The 13,063-nt window shown below is 37.2% G+C and overlaps 1 protein-coding gene across 1 annotated transcript in view; it reads right to left on the bottom strand.

Moving 5' to 3' along the window:
- LOC106554474 (bifunctional heparan sulfate N-deacetylase/N-sulfotransferase 3) overlaps positions 1–12,821 on the bottom strand; it is an 80,798-nt gene extending 67,977 nt beyond the window's left edge. The window contains exons 1-2 of the mRNA XM_087724696.1: positions 12,697–12,821; positions 6,779–7,899 (exon numbers count right to left, since the gene is read on the bottom strand). Coding sequence (XP_087580822.1) covers positions 6,779–7,750 — 972 coding nt within the window. The 5' untranslated portion in view covers positions 7,751–7,899; positions 12,697–12,821. The remainder of the gene's footprint in view (positions 1–6,778; positions 7,900–12,696) is intronic.
- Between the last annotated feature and the right edge of the window lie 242 nt (positions 12,822–13,063).

Here is a 13,063-nt window from a genome sequence, read left to right as displayed (position 1 = left end):
CAAGTTTATGGATTGCCTTGGCTGCATTGAGTAAAGAAGAATGGTCTTGGGCCACCCTTAAAATATATAATCTAGTGAATGTATATAAATCACATGTTAAAAGTTTATGATCTTGTGGGGCTGCATTATTAGCTGTCCAGAAACTCGTGTGGTCTGCACGTCACAGGTTAATGCCTGGTTTAGAGCAGTGGTGAAATTCAATATTTTTTACTACCGTCTCTGTGGGCGTGGCTTGGTGGGCACGGTGTGGCTTGGTAGGCGTGGCTTGGTGGGCATGGCAGGGAAAGGATACTGCAAAATCTCCATTTCCACCCCACTCTGGGGACAGCCAGAGATGGCATTTGCCGGTTCTCCGAACTACTCAAAATTTCCGCTACTTGTTCTCCAGAACCTGTCATAACCTGCTGGATTTCACCCCTGGTTTAGGGGCTTCTGAACCGATCAGTTCTAAAAGCTGAAAGTACTTTGCCTGTCAAACAACACATGTTTCTTATTTATTCCAACAATCCAGTTTTGGGATTTACATGTCCATTTACACAAGTTATATGCCAGCCTGACCTTCACATGACCTTCAACAGTTGATCTTGCCAAACTGAAACTTGCTAAGTAAGACAATGGGCACCTTAAACATTAAAAACAGAGGATAATTAAAAAATCCCAATGGGATATCATTTCAATTTTCTTAAGATACTACATTCTTGACCTTAGAGTTGCTCTAGGTAGACAAATTTCAGAGTCCAATTAAAGTGTGAGGCTGTAAAATGTGAACTCATTAACAAATCTGATTATGCCTGTCAAGGCTCAAAAAAGAATTATGAGTAATTCTTAAAGTACATCATGAAAAAGAACAAGGGATATGCAGCTTCCCACTAGGTGGGTTGCATATTGTGTTAATAGGAATAAGGATTAGATTAATTTAAAGAGACATAGATTATCTCTCCAGTTCTACAGTGTGTTTTCTCCTCAATGTGATAGGGAGTTAATAGCAATAGCAATAGCAGTTAGACTTATATACCGCTTCATAGGGCTTTCAGCCCTCTCTAAGCGGTTTACAGAGTCAGCATATTGCCCACAACAACAATCTGGGTCCTCATTTTACCCACCTCGGAAGGATGGAAGGCTGAGTCAACCATGAGCCGGTGAGATTTGAACAGCCGAACTGCAGAACTGCAGTCAGCTGAAGTAGCCTGCAGTGCTGCATTTAACCATTGCATCACCTCAGCTCAGGAGTGGGCTTCAAACGTTTTAGCAAGGGGTTCTCTGTTCAGTTGCTGGGTGGGTGTGGCCTAGTCGGCCTCCTGCACCACAGCATGGGGGGGCATTTTTGTCCTCCCCGGACTCTAGAGGCTTTCTTTGAGCCTCCGGAAGGGCAAAAATGGCTAGCTTTCTGAACCTGGCTGCCAAATAAACTTTTCCTGTATCCTGAGAAGCCTAAAGCCTGTCATTTTCTGCAAGAAGAGGTGACAGCTCCTCACCATCGACTTTTACTTCAACATTTCATTAATGGAATTTGCGCAAAAAATTTTTTTGGGAGGGGAGAGGATTTTTCCTCTAACACATACAGTACCTGTAATTACAGTAAAACCACTCACTGTTCTCAGCACATGGCCATACAATATGTATCAAAATATTGATTTGCTAAAAATGTAAGAAGATTCATGCTGGATCAAATCATCATTCTGTTGTTTCTACAGCGGCCAATTAGATGTCTATATGAGACTTCTAAGCAGGACATGATTGAAATAACAACTTCCCAATGGTATTCCTTAGCAACTTCACATTTGAATGGATGATGATTCTGCCACTAAAAGATCATAATTAACTATCATTGATCTTTCATGAACTGGCCTATAGTGAGAAATGAAAAGAGACTCAACATGCAAAGCCTTCTCTGTTACAGACTATTTTCATGTCTGACTTCTGATATACAGGTAGAACGAAATGCAATATCTAGTAAGATGGTATTCATATAGTGTACAAATATGTCTTTAAATTCCAGATGATTTGCACAACATTGCCTCACTTAGTGTCATTGTGCTACTGAGAACAACTTCTTCCTCATTCATAGTAATAAAGACTCATTGCATCTCACATTGCTAACATCTCTAAAAGAACACATTGTCTTTTAAAATATTTTCCCTGCTCTACTTTTTCAACATTCCATGGTGTAAAATAAGATTTGCTGAACTTGTTTCTACAGTAGTGTTCAAAAATGACCTTAAAGTCAGAATTTCATATTCATTTTTTGAAAATTCTTGAAAGTGCACTTTGTCAGATTCTCTCCCCAACTTTTATACTGTTGCAGAAAATGACAGGCGTTCGACTTCTCAGGATACAGGAAAAGTTTATTTGGCAGCCAGGTTCAGAAAGCTAGCCCATGGCTTAGCATTGCAAGTTCTGAAAAACCTTAATTATCGAAGCACACATTCTTATACATTCTCAAAAGCATTGCAACACGGAAATACTTAACACATTTCTTAGTGGTTACCTTGAGGAGAAAGCCTTATAAGGAGATGGGGTCTTACTTCTCCTTTTGTTTATGGAGTACGTGTCATTAACAAACTTTAATTGAACCTTGGACTTTTGACATAGACTTTTGACATAGAGACATCTTGTGGTTAGGCACTGGCTTCCGGTTTATTTTGCAAGTTCCAACTCTGTCTATGTGGCTTTTAATATAGAAGTAAAGGGGCTCTAAGAGGTGTCCAGCCTGACCCAGTAGGTTTCACACTTAATGTCCAAATTTCACTTTACGTCTGCTTTTACCAGGAAAATCAAGCTCACACAAATAATCCATTTAATGTTACAGTTTATCCCAAATCTTGTCATTTCTGCACTTTACAATTGATTTGGTTAATCTGACCCAGAAAAGCACATGGCACTAAGAAAACCTTATAAGGAGATGGGGTCTTACTTCTCCTTTTGTTTATGGAGTACGTGTCATTAACGAACTTTAATTGAACCTTGGACTTTTGACATCTTGTGGTTAGGCACTGGCTTCCTGTTCTTTTGCAAGCTGCAATTCTGCCTATATGGCTTTAATATAGAAGTAAAAGGGCTCTAAGAGGCTGTCCAGCCTGACCCAGTAGGTTTCACACTTAATGTCCAAATCTCACTTTACATCTGCTTTAATACCTTTCTAGGTTCCAATACTAGTTTTAAATGAATTGGTTATTTTATGACTAAGTTTACAATGCAAATGAAGTCACAAACAGTATGATTTAGTTTATAAAATCATAATATGACTTATCTGCTTTTGGCTTAGTAATTGAGATATGAACCACATCATAGTGGCTTACACATATTGTGTGAAACCAAGCCATTACAGTTTAAATAATAAACCAAGGAATTAACTATAGTTTTATATCATTTGAGAGTCAAATCTATAGGTATTGACCTGGTGAAAATGATGGTATACTAACTGATTCCAATACAGCTCAATGCTATACAGATGGGCACTTTAACGTCACACATGGATACTTGGTTGGAAGAAGTTACATCACGAAAGAAAAAATAAAATTTGTTATCTTATAACAACTTCATTTTCCTGTTTTGTATAAACTGGGAAACATCTTGTTTGTTCGGATATAAAACCACTATTCCATTTTAATTTAAGGGTAATCAAAGTTTGCTTTAATTAACAATTGTCATTCTTTTCAATCAACGAGTGACAGCATGAGAATTGATTGTTATACCTTTATAAATTTCTGTATTTATTTTTTTATAAATAAAACAGTAATTTAACAGTCAACAACTTTCACTGGCAGTATTTGGGCTTGCATTTAGACAATTGAATTATTTTTTTCATTAAAAGCAAAGGCTGTTATTTCTCATGTCATGTTCAAAATTGGAAGCTATTTTTCTATTCATCTTCCTTTTAATATAAATTGTTTAAATGCAATACTTTCTGCTCTAGTTCAAAAAGTCACTGATCCTTAAATGTTTTTCATATCAGACTCAGGCCATGTAGCAAAATGGATTTTTTTCCCCCAATGAAGGACTTTTAGTTTAAAGTGAATATTGAAGAATGAAAATTATTGCTATCGGAGTCTTGTTAAGTCACCATGTCTCTGCATCAGGGTGGGTTTCAACCGGTTCGCGGCGGTCCCTGCGAACCGGTTGGTCGGTGAACCCGGAAGTAAGTAACTTCCGGGAACGGCGAAGGGCGCACTCGCCCGCCCGTGGTCCTTACCCGGTTTTGACGAGTTCTGCGCTTCCACGCATGCGCAGGACGCATACAGCGCCTGCACGATCCTCCAGGAGCAGCTGGAGCATCGCACAGACACTAGTATGCATGTGTGCACCCCGCGCGTGCACGAGGACGCCGCTGGCCCCATTCCAACTGAACCGGTTGGAACGGGGCGAGAAACCCACCCCTGCTCTGCATAGAATTTAATGTATGGCGATAAGCCACTTTATTCCCACAAGTCCCTTTGGTGATATAATAGAAAAACCAGTCCTCACGAGAAATGCTCTGCATTCATGGGGAAATTTTTATGTATATGCTAAGATTTTCATTTCAACTAGAAATTTGATAATGCTGCAGGTAGAGCATTATATGGAAGGCATATTACAGCCAAGGGCAACTAAATGTTTTCTAATAATATAGCATGAGTTAAAAAGGGGAAGGATGCTTCACCTCTGCTCCTTGTATTGAATTCTACATGAGAAAATATAGTTTGGAAGGGCTACAGGATTTGCAGGCTTAGTTATTTGTTCTTCCTAAGGATCTGTAAACGGAAGAACTTTTAAAAAGACAAAAGTACTGTAATTTGTATGAAAATATGCATTGTGAAAAGCACTACCTATGAGAGTTTCAAATCCCGTTATTGATATTAAAAGAATACTATTCAGTCACATTTTTTTTGCATGTGGGGGGGGGGCAGATAAATTACTAAAAAAAATATTAAGCATCAAAATTCTATTTCAAATTTACCACGAATTATATTGTTTGTAATTGACTGATATACTGTTTCATAATCAGGCCTTTGGCTACTAATTGCAAATTTTAAAAATTCAATGATTAAGCTAAGGAATATCAAGAATTATGTTTTAATTTCATATCCCTAGTCTTCTAGTCTCAATCTCTGATGCGCCAAACCCAGTAATTAAAGTGATAAATTCCAAACTGATTTTAGATTAAATTGAAGATTTATAGGTTATTCCTTAGCCATCTGTTTCATGATTGAATTTTTTCTTAATGAAACAAGAGAACTAAAGTGCAGAAAAATAACTTTCTTTAAAGGTTACACCTACTCATATAAATCCAGATTTTAACTGAAACACAACATACGGCATATTAATATTTCATCTGTCTGCATGAATTGGAAGGAGAGAAGGAAGCTGAAAAGCTGTGCTAAACCAATTGTTAGCTTATTGAGGAGGATGATTACAGAGAAAATCCATGCACTGTAGTTTCTGAGCCATCCAGAATAGTTCCTAGAAAGTTAAGAGATTTGTTGATTTTCAAAATGCCTTACAAACTTAATCTGAGGTAGTCCAGGTAATCTGAACCATAACTCTACCAGTCAAGACTAAGTTGTCTATAGCAATAGGTTCATTTAGATCAGTTTGCCCTTTGAAGAATATTAATAAAATGTCAGAATATGGAAGCTTTCCATATAGGGAAAGCAAGTTGAACATAATCAAAACAAAAAAACTATAAAGCAACTTTTCTGAGGACCACATTTGAATTTAGTGCAAGCAAGAACCAGAACTGAGAACAGATAATGCAAGATGCTTATAGCCAATAACTTAAAATATCTGCTGTAATGAAAAAATAAATATGTCCTCCTTACTTACACTATGCCATGCCTTATCTTGTCTAAATTACAACTTTCCATGAAAAAAATATTTTGCACATACTTTTCTAGAGCCAGTTTGGTCTAGTGGTTAAGGCACCAGGCTAGAAACTAGGAGATTAAGAGTTCTAGTACCACAGTGGTGAGATTCAGCCAATTCGCACCTATTCGGGAGAACCGGTTGGTAACTTTCTAAGTAGTTCAGAGAACCAATTGTTGGAAGAAATCTCCTTTTGTTTTTTTCCCCACTTTACAGGGCTAATCCTGTAAGGAAGGCAGGAAGGAAACATTCTAGTGTTGTTTCTAGCCTAATCTTTATTGACCTGCTTACAGAAACTGCCTCTCCGGTTAACCCTTATTACATTGTAACAACTAAGGTGAAGCGCCCATCGACCTGAGTGACCTTGAGTTGGCCAAGCCCACCCAGTCACATGACCACCGAGCCCCACCTACCCAGATAGTCATTAGGGCAGAGAACCAGTTGTTAAATTATTAGAGCCGAGGTGGCGCAGTGGTTAGGGTGCAGTACTGCAGGCCACTTCAGCTGACTGTTATCTGCAGTTCAGCGGTTCTAATCTCACCGGCTCAAGGTTGACTCAGCCTTCCATCCTTCCGAGGTGGGTGAAATGAGGACCCAGACTGTGGGGGCAATTTGCTGACTCTGTAAACCGCTTAGAGTGGGCTGAAAGCCTTATGAAGCGGTATATAAGTCTAACTGCTATTGCTATTGCTATTGCTAAGTTCCCACAAAGGCCAGCCAAAATGCTATGGCTTTAGCTCTACTAAATTAAAGGATTCAAACGATGTTAAAAACAAACAATGGCTTAATTAAAATACTAATTTTATTTCAAATGAATATATTGAACACAGCGGAGTTGACTTTCTATTTAAATAAAACTTTATAGAAGTTTTGCATTAAAAAAATAAATATTTGGACAACACCACCATATCATAGGAGACTTTCTGGCATACCATACCTGAACATCACTGGCTTTCATTCTTGTTTCCTCTTTTCCAACAAAGATGTCATCAATATCTACAAGTATGTATCTATCCAGGGACAATGGAAGTCTCTTTCCAGTCAAAAATGAGAGAGCATCAATAAAGATGAGTTTGTGCAGCCAGAAGTTCAAATTGTTACCAAAAAGAACACGCTGAATTCCATCATGAAGACCCAAGTCATGAATAACTGTGGCATGTAGCACATTTTTAATAGCAGCCAGAGGGAGGTTTTCAGGTACTCTTACTTTTGCAAAGACAACAGGTTGGTAAGCTGAATGATTTATATGGAAAACTGTCCAGTCACTTCCAGGCAAAGGCCCTTTATCAAGCTTGGATGGTTTTGTTAGATGGAGCAAAGGAGAATGAGGATTGATGCAACAGTCTTTTATACCTACATTGCCATGAAACTGGAAAGGAACACCTTTTAACTTAAAAGTCTGCAAAGTATTATCATTGCTTTTTTGAAACCCAATCATTCCTACACTGAATTCCCCACAGTATTTATCTAGAAGGCCCCGATTCCAGGAATCCATATTCACATATTTAGAAATATTTTCATATATTATTAGAAGATACTTGCCTTTATTTTTATTTATCAGTACAGGAAGGTCACCTTTACCAGAAGCAATCTCTATGTGATATTGAAACCTGCTGGATTCTAATATCATGACTATATCTTGACCAAGTAGAGAATACTGACTTTCCACAAATACAAGCACAACAGGGTCAGTCCTTAGTGGTTCACTGGGCTTAATCATCTTCCATGGAGATAGCAGCATTGGAAGGTCCCCACATTCAACCTCTGAAGAAAGTTCAGAAGCTTCATTTTCCTGCTTGTAGCCATTGTATAAATAATATGCTGAAATAACAATGCTGACCATACAAAATGTAGCTAGTAATATTACTGTTCGTTGAAAATGTCTATGAAGTTTCACAATAAAAGTCATGTTGTAAGTCAGGCCAAGATGCTTTCCAGTTCTGACTGCATTGAGATTATAAAGAGTTTCGGAATTTATTCCAATTCAATTCTAGTAGTTTATGTCACCATTTCAGCCTGTGTATCTCTGTCTTCAGTACAATCCAGAGTCAATATATTCTGGAAAGGAAAAACAAAGAGTTAAGGGACTTTTTTTTTCACTTTTAACCAATTGATCACAATAATCTTAATACATTGTTACTATCTAACAATGGAATTAAATTTAAGTGAGAGCTGAATTAAAATGGTCTTCTTGTCCAAAATTTCCTATAAAACAGCCTGGTTCATCCTATATGGATCAATTCCCATCATCTGCACTCTATATCGTAATTTATCAAACAACTTCATCTTCATTAGATGCAAGTAATTAACAGAACTTTTTTTCCCCCAAACCAAATACCATTCTTTACTGTTTGGTATGTAAGTTATCTTTTAGCATAATACTTAATTTAATCATTTAATCATCCTGAAATTTATCATTGCCCAACATAATAAAATTCAGAAAAAAACAAATCATAATTATATATATATATAATATATTTAAAGTAATTATTAAAACATTAAACAAAATATAAAAATACACTTAGAAATGTAATAAAGAAAATCTTCAACATCAGGTAAAATCCTAGTGGAATCCTATGGCTTCTGAGACAGGGATCCAACAAACAAGATTGGTGACTTTTTCTAAATAAGAAAAAGTCTTCTTGGAAACAAAAGAAGACAAACATTCAGATGTTTTTTCTAATCATGAAGGATTTATAGGCTTTCTAAAAATATTCACCTTTGATAGCTGGCAAAATGACAATGGATATGGACAGCCAGAAAGATATTTCCTCTCATTATTATTAGGCGATATGATTAGGGGAGTGCAGGCTAAAACATATATAAATGGTTGCTGGAATTGGATATGTCTAGTTTAATGAAAAGAAGGACTAATTGTGAGATAAGAGCAGTGTTCCAATATCTCAGGGGTTGCCACAAAGAAGAGGGAGTCAAGCTATTTTCCAGAGCACATAAGGGCAGGACAAGAAGCAATGGGTGGAAACTAATCAAGCAGATTAGCAACTTAAAACTGAGGAGAAATTTCCTGACAGAACAATTAATCAGTGGAACAACTTGCCTCCAGTTGTGAATTCTGCAACACTGGAAGTTTTAAAGAAGAAAGTAGACAACCATTTGTCTGAAATGGTATAGGGTGTGCTCCCTATAAGCAGGGGGTTGGAATAGAAGACCTCCAAGGTCCCTTCCAACTCTGTTATTCTACTCTATTCACTCTCCTATCACATTTACCATTAACAGTGACAGATAAAGTATTTTAAAATTCAGAGATTGTCAACACTCTGGGAAAACATACAAGATTTTTAGAGAACCCCCCTCCCCGTGTCCAATCAGATGGGGGGCGAAGGGATACTCCAGATTTCACCCATTAAACAATACCAGCATGTAGGATCAAGGAATGTGACTTTTCATTTGGTATGGCAACGCTGTGGAACAACTTTCCTCCAGAGAACCATGCTGGATCTATACTTAGACACTGGAGCAGAATGCTGCGTGAATCACCAATAAGTGTCAATATGTGTTTTGTGAGTTATTGTGTTCGGCATATAGCTATTAGATGCATCACTGCTGTTTGTTGGATTTTTATTAGTGAAGTATTTTTCAGTTGTTTTTAGTATTATTAGCTTCCCAGAATAGAGTGGTGAGTGGACAGCCATATAAATTGAATAAATAAATAAGGTGGTCCTTTCCCTGGACTAAAATTATACATGTTTCAACTAAACATGACAAATTGCACAATATTTTCTATAATAGTACATTGTAGATATTAAAGTCATCTAACCAACACTGAGTATGAATAGCATTTTTTAAACAAAACTAACACCATGTCTGGCAATAAAATGCATCAACTTAAAAAGACATTAAAAATAACTTAATATCTTAAAATAAACAGCAATTATTGTTACCAATTAAATGTAGTTATGGGGAAGATAATTGATACAGTATGGCTTAATATATGAATTATTTGAAATAATACATTCAATATAAACTAATAGGACAAGCAACATTTGTTGCTAGGGAACTATACAAAATAAACATTAAGACATGATAAGCAAAACAATGCCTTCAAGTCCTACTGATTTTAATGGAAAAATAAAACTCCTATATGATCCTTGTGCAGAAAATAATCAGGCTTGATTGATCTTAACATCAGCCTGATTCTGTCCTCTTTTCTGATTTGATACAATTAAAAAGTAAATGGTTAATATATTGTGTAGTATAAGATTAAAGAAGGGCACATTCTAACGTTTTTTAACTTAACTGTATTTGGATTTTACTTGCTTGAAACACTTATAATCACAGAGTGGCCAGAATGTGTGTGTGTTTACTTACATTAAAAAAAAAAATCAAAATATAGGAATCTAGCAGGGCCATATTAATACTTGATAAATTTCCAGCATATATGAATCCATCAGGTATGAATCACAAAACACGGACCTATTCTTATAGACCTTATACTAATCACAAAATGTTTTATAGTCCATTCCTAAGAAATGTTTTTGCAGCATTCCTTTAAAGGGATATCTACCTCACCAGCGACATATTTACAGCAGTTTTCCATAGAGGGCAACACATTTCTCCAAATACCACCTTATGAAATTGTTTTAACTAAGTCCAAACAAACCAAATGTTCTGACTATTTGCCGTTTTGTTGGTTTTTGGTTCACTTACATACCAATCTAGAATTGGCTACGATATAAATAATTAAGACAAATGGTACTCAACTCTAAATTTTGCATCTTCCCAGACATAAGTGTAGTGTCCAGAAGTTGTGGCTGCTCCATCACTGGAAGTTTTAAAGAAGAGATTGGACAACCATTTGTCTGAAATGGAATAGGGTTTCCTACCTGAGCTGGTTGGACTAGAAGACCTCTAAAGTCCTTTCCAACTCTGATATTTTTATTCTGTTAAATATTCCAAAATTGTAGTGATGTTTTTTAAAAAGTGACACGTTTGGCAGCATTAAGCTAAATATTTCAGTCCGACACATCTGAATGCTGCTCCAGCAAAACGTGGCCTGAATTTCTTTTAGATCCAAAGAACCCAGAATGCAATCCCATACATCCCACTGAGCTAACTGAAACATGCTTAACAGGATTGCAACTGTGAAGTTGAAAACTGTTTCAAGCTAGACTGAAATAGTTTATTCAACTGTGGATTGAATTGCTAGAAATAGTTCCCTCCCTTGCCTTAACATCCAGAAGGTTGTGTGAGGTTCATGTGTATTTTTCCTTCTAATAAGGTAGTATTTTTTTTTTTAAAAAAGTAAAATAAAACCAGATTGGAAGCTTGTAGGCTGTATTTATACTTTTTATCTGTTTTATAATTACTGTTTCTCATCAACTGATTTTTCTAATGAATTTATTCCAATGACTATAAACTCTAGTCCTGCCTTAGACATGAACCCAAATTGAATGACTTTGGCCAGGCGTTCTCTCTCAGCGCAACCCATCTCATAGTGATGGTGTAGGGAAAATAAGAATAGTAAAAAGAATTAGATATGTTTGCTGCCCTGAGTTATTTATAAACATAATAAAGGCAAGTTTAAAATATACATATAAACAAAATTCAGACTAACATCCAGATTTTACCACTATCATGAAAGGTACCCTGTGCATTACGTTCTTTTTCAAATGAAGTTACTAAAACATTTAATAATACACTTCCTTACATTTAATCAGAGGTATTCCCCTTTCAGTCCATTGATACTTAATCCAAAGAATTGTATGGGTGCAACCTAAACAATTTATTGTCTGCCATTGTTTCGTCTACATTTCTAGTTAGGATTTGTATACATATTAGGTCTTTTACCTAAGACAGTTGGATATAAACACGGTTGCACCTCATCTTTGCATATTAAGTTCATTATATTACATTTTTTCAATATATATTCGAAAGTGCTCGGATGTCAACTTGTTTTCTAAAGGATTTAATTATCTGTTCTTCATCTCTTCCTTCAAAAAAAAAATCCCATTTAAATTGCAAATAAGTTTGCTGTTTCCCTAAAAAAAAGTCTGTGCAAACAAGAAGACATAAAGATGTTTAGAAATTCAGATTATTTTTTTTTTAAAAAAAGATGTTCATAATGTCCAGGATAATTAAAGTTCTATTTGATTGTCAGGCCAATGAAACTATTCTGAATCTCACCAAACACTAGAGGGCATCAAGGATTCACAAAAATAATAATAATAAACCCATCCCAGAGCAAAGCTGGCCGGGTACCACACTAAGGAAGACAGATGTTAACAGAGCTAACCACATTTTGTTTTGTTTTTTAATGAAAATTACAAGCTCCTAAACAACAGCATTTGTTTGTTTGGGAGATTTTCCTCTTTAGAAGACCATTCCTCAATTCAGAAAAAGCTTAAAGCAGATTATTGCAATGCTTAATAATAACCCCTATACCTCCCTGTCCCCCATCAGCTATTTTTGCATCCAAGATCCCGGCTCACAACCTTGAACCACAGGCAAGCTAACCTTGGCGAACTTTTATTCTGGGAAGAATAAAGAAGTAGGGGGAGATATCTATCTATCTATCTATCTATCTATCTATCTATCTATCTATCTATCTATCTATCTATCTATCATCTATCTATCTATCTATCTATCTATCTATCTATCTATCTATCTATCTATCTATCTATCTATCTATCTATCTATCTATCTATCTATCTATAATCTATCTATCTTTTATTCCGGGAAGAATAGGGGGGGGGGAAGATTTTTTTTTTTAAAAAAGAACTTTTATTCCGGGAAGAAAAGAGGAGCCGAAGTTTGCAGATGAATTTCTTTCCTCGGTGGGGAAAAAAAGCACCAAAAACCGCCGCCCACCGCTACTCATTCCGGGACCTCCCTTACCTGCCGGGGCGCACCGAAGCCATGGAGGCGCCTCCTCCTCCTCCTCTTCTGCGGCTCCTCTTTATCTCGGGGGTCTCCCGCCGGCTCGGGGCTCCCGGTGCCCAGAAGGGGGCAGAGAAAGAGGCACCCTCGCCAGTCAGCACCGCTAGAAAGGACTCCAGGACGAAGCGGCAGCTGCTCCCTTCGCTCTGCCTTCCTTCCCTCCTTCCAAGGGGGCGGGCGGGAAGAGCGCAGGAGAGGGAAGGGAGGGAGGACGGGCGGCACCTTCCCTTCGGGGGGAAAGCCACCCTGCCGCCACCCCTACCACCAAGGCTCGACTGGCAGCTGCTGCTCCACACCTTCCACTCAAGAAGCGGGCAGACTGCCG

This window comes from Thamnophis sirtalis, unplaced genomic scaffold (assembly GCF_051295495.1).
Source record: "Thamnophis sirtalis isolate CommonGarterSnake01/CBP01778 unplaced genomic scaffold, rThaSir2_p1.2 scaffold_10, whole genome shotgun sequence".
NCBI lineage: Eukaryota > Metazoa > Chordata > Lepidosauria > Squamata > Natricidae > Thamnophis > Thamnophis sirtalis.
Note: the sequence above shows the minus strand (reverse complement) of the source record. Positions and strands in the feature narration are given on the sequence as shown.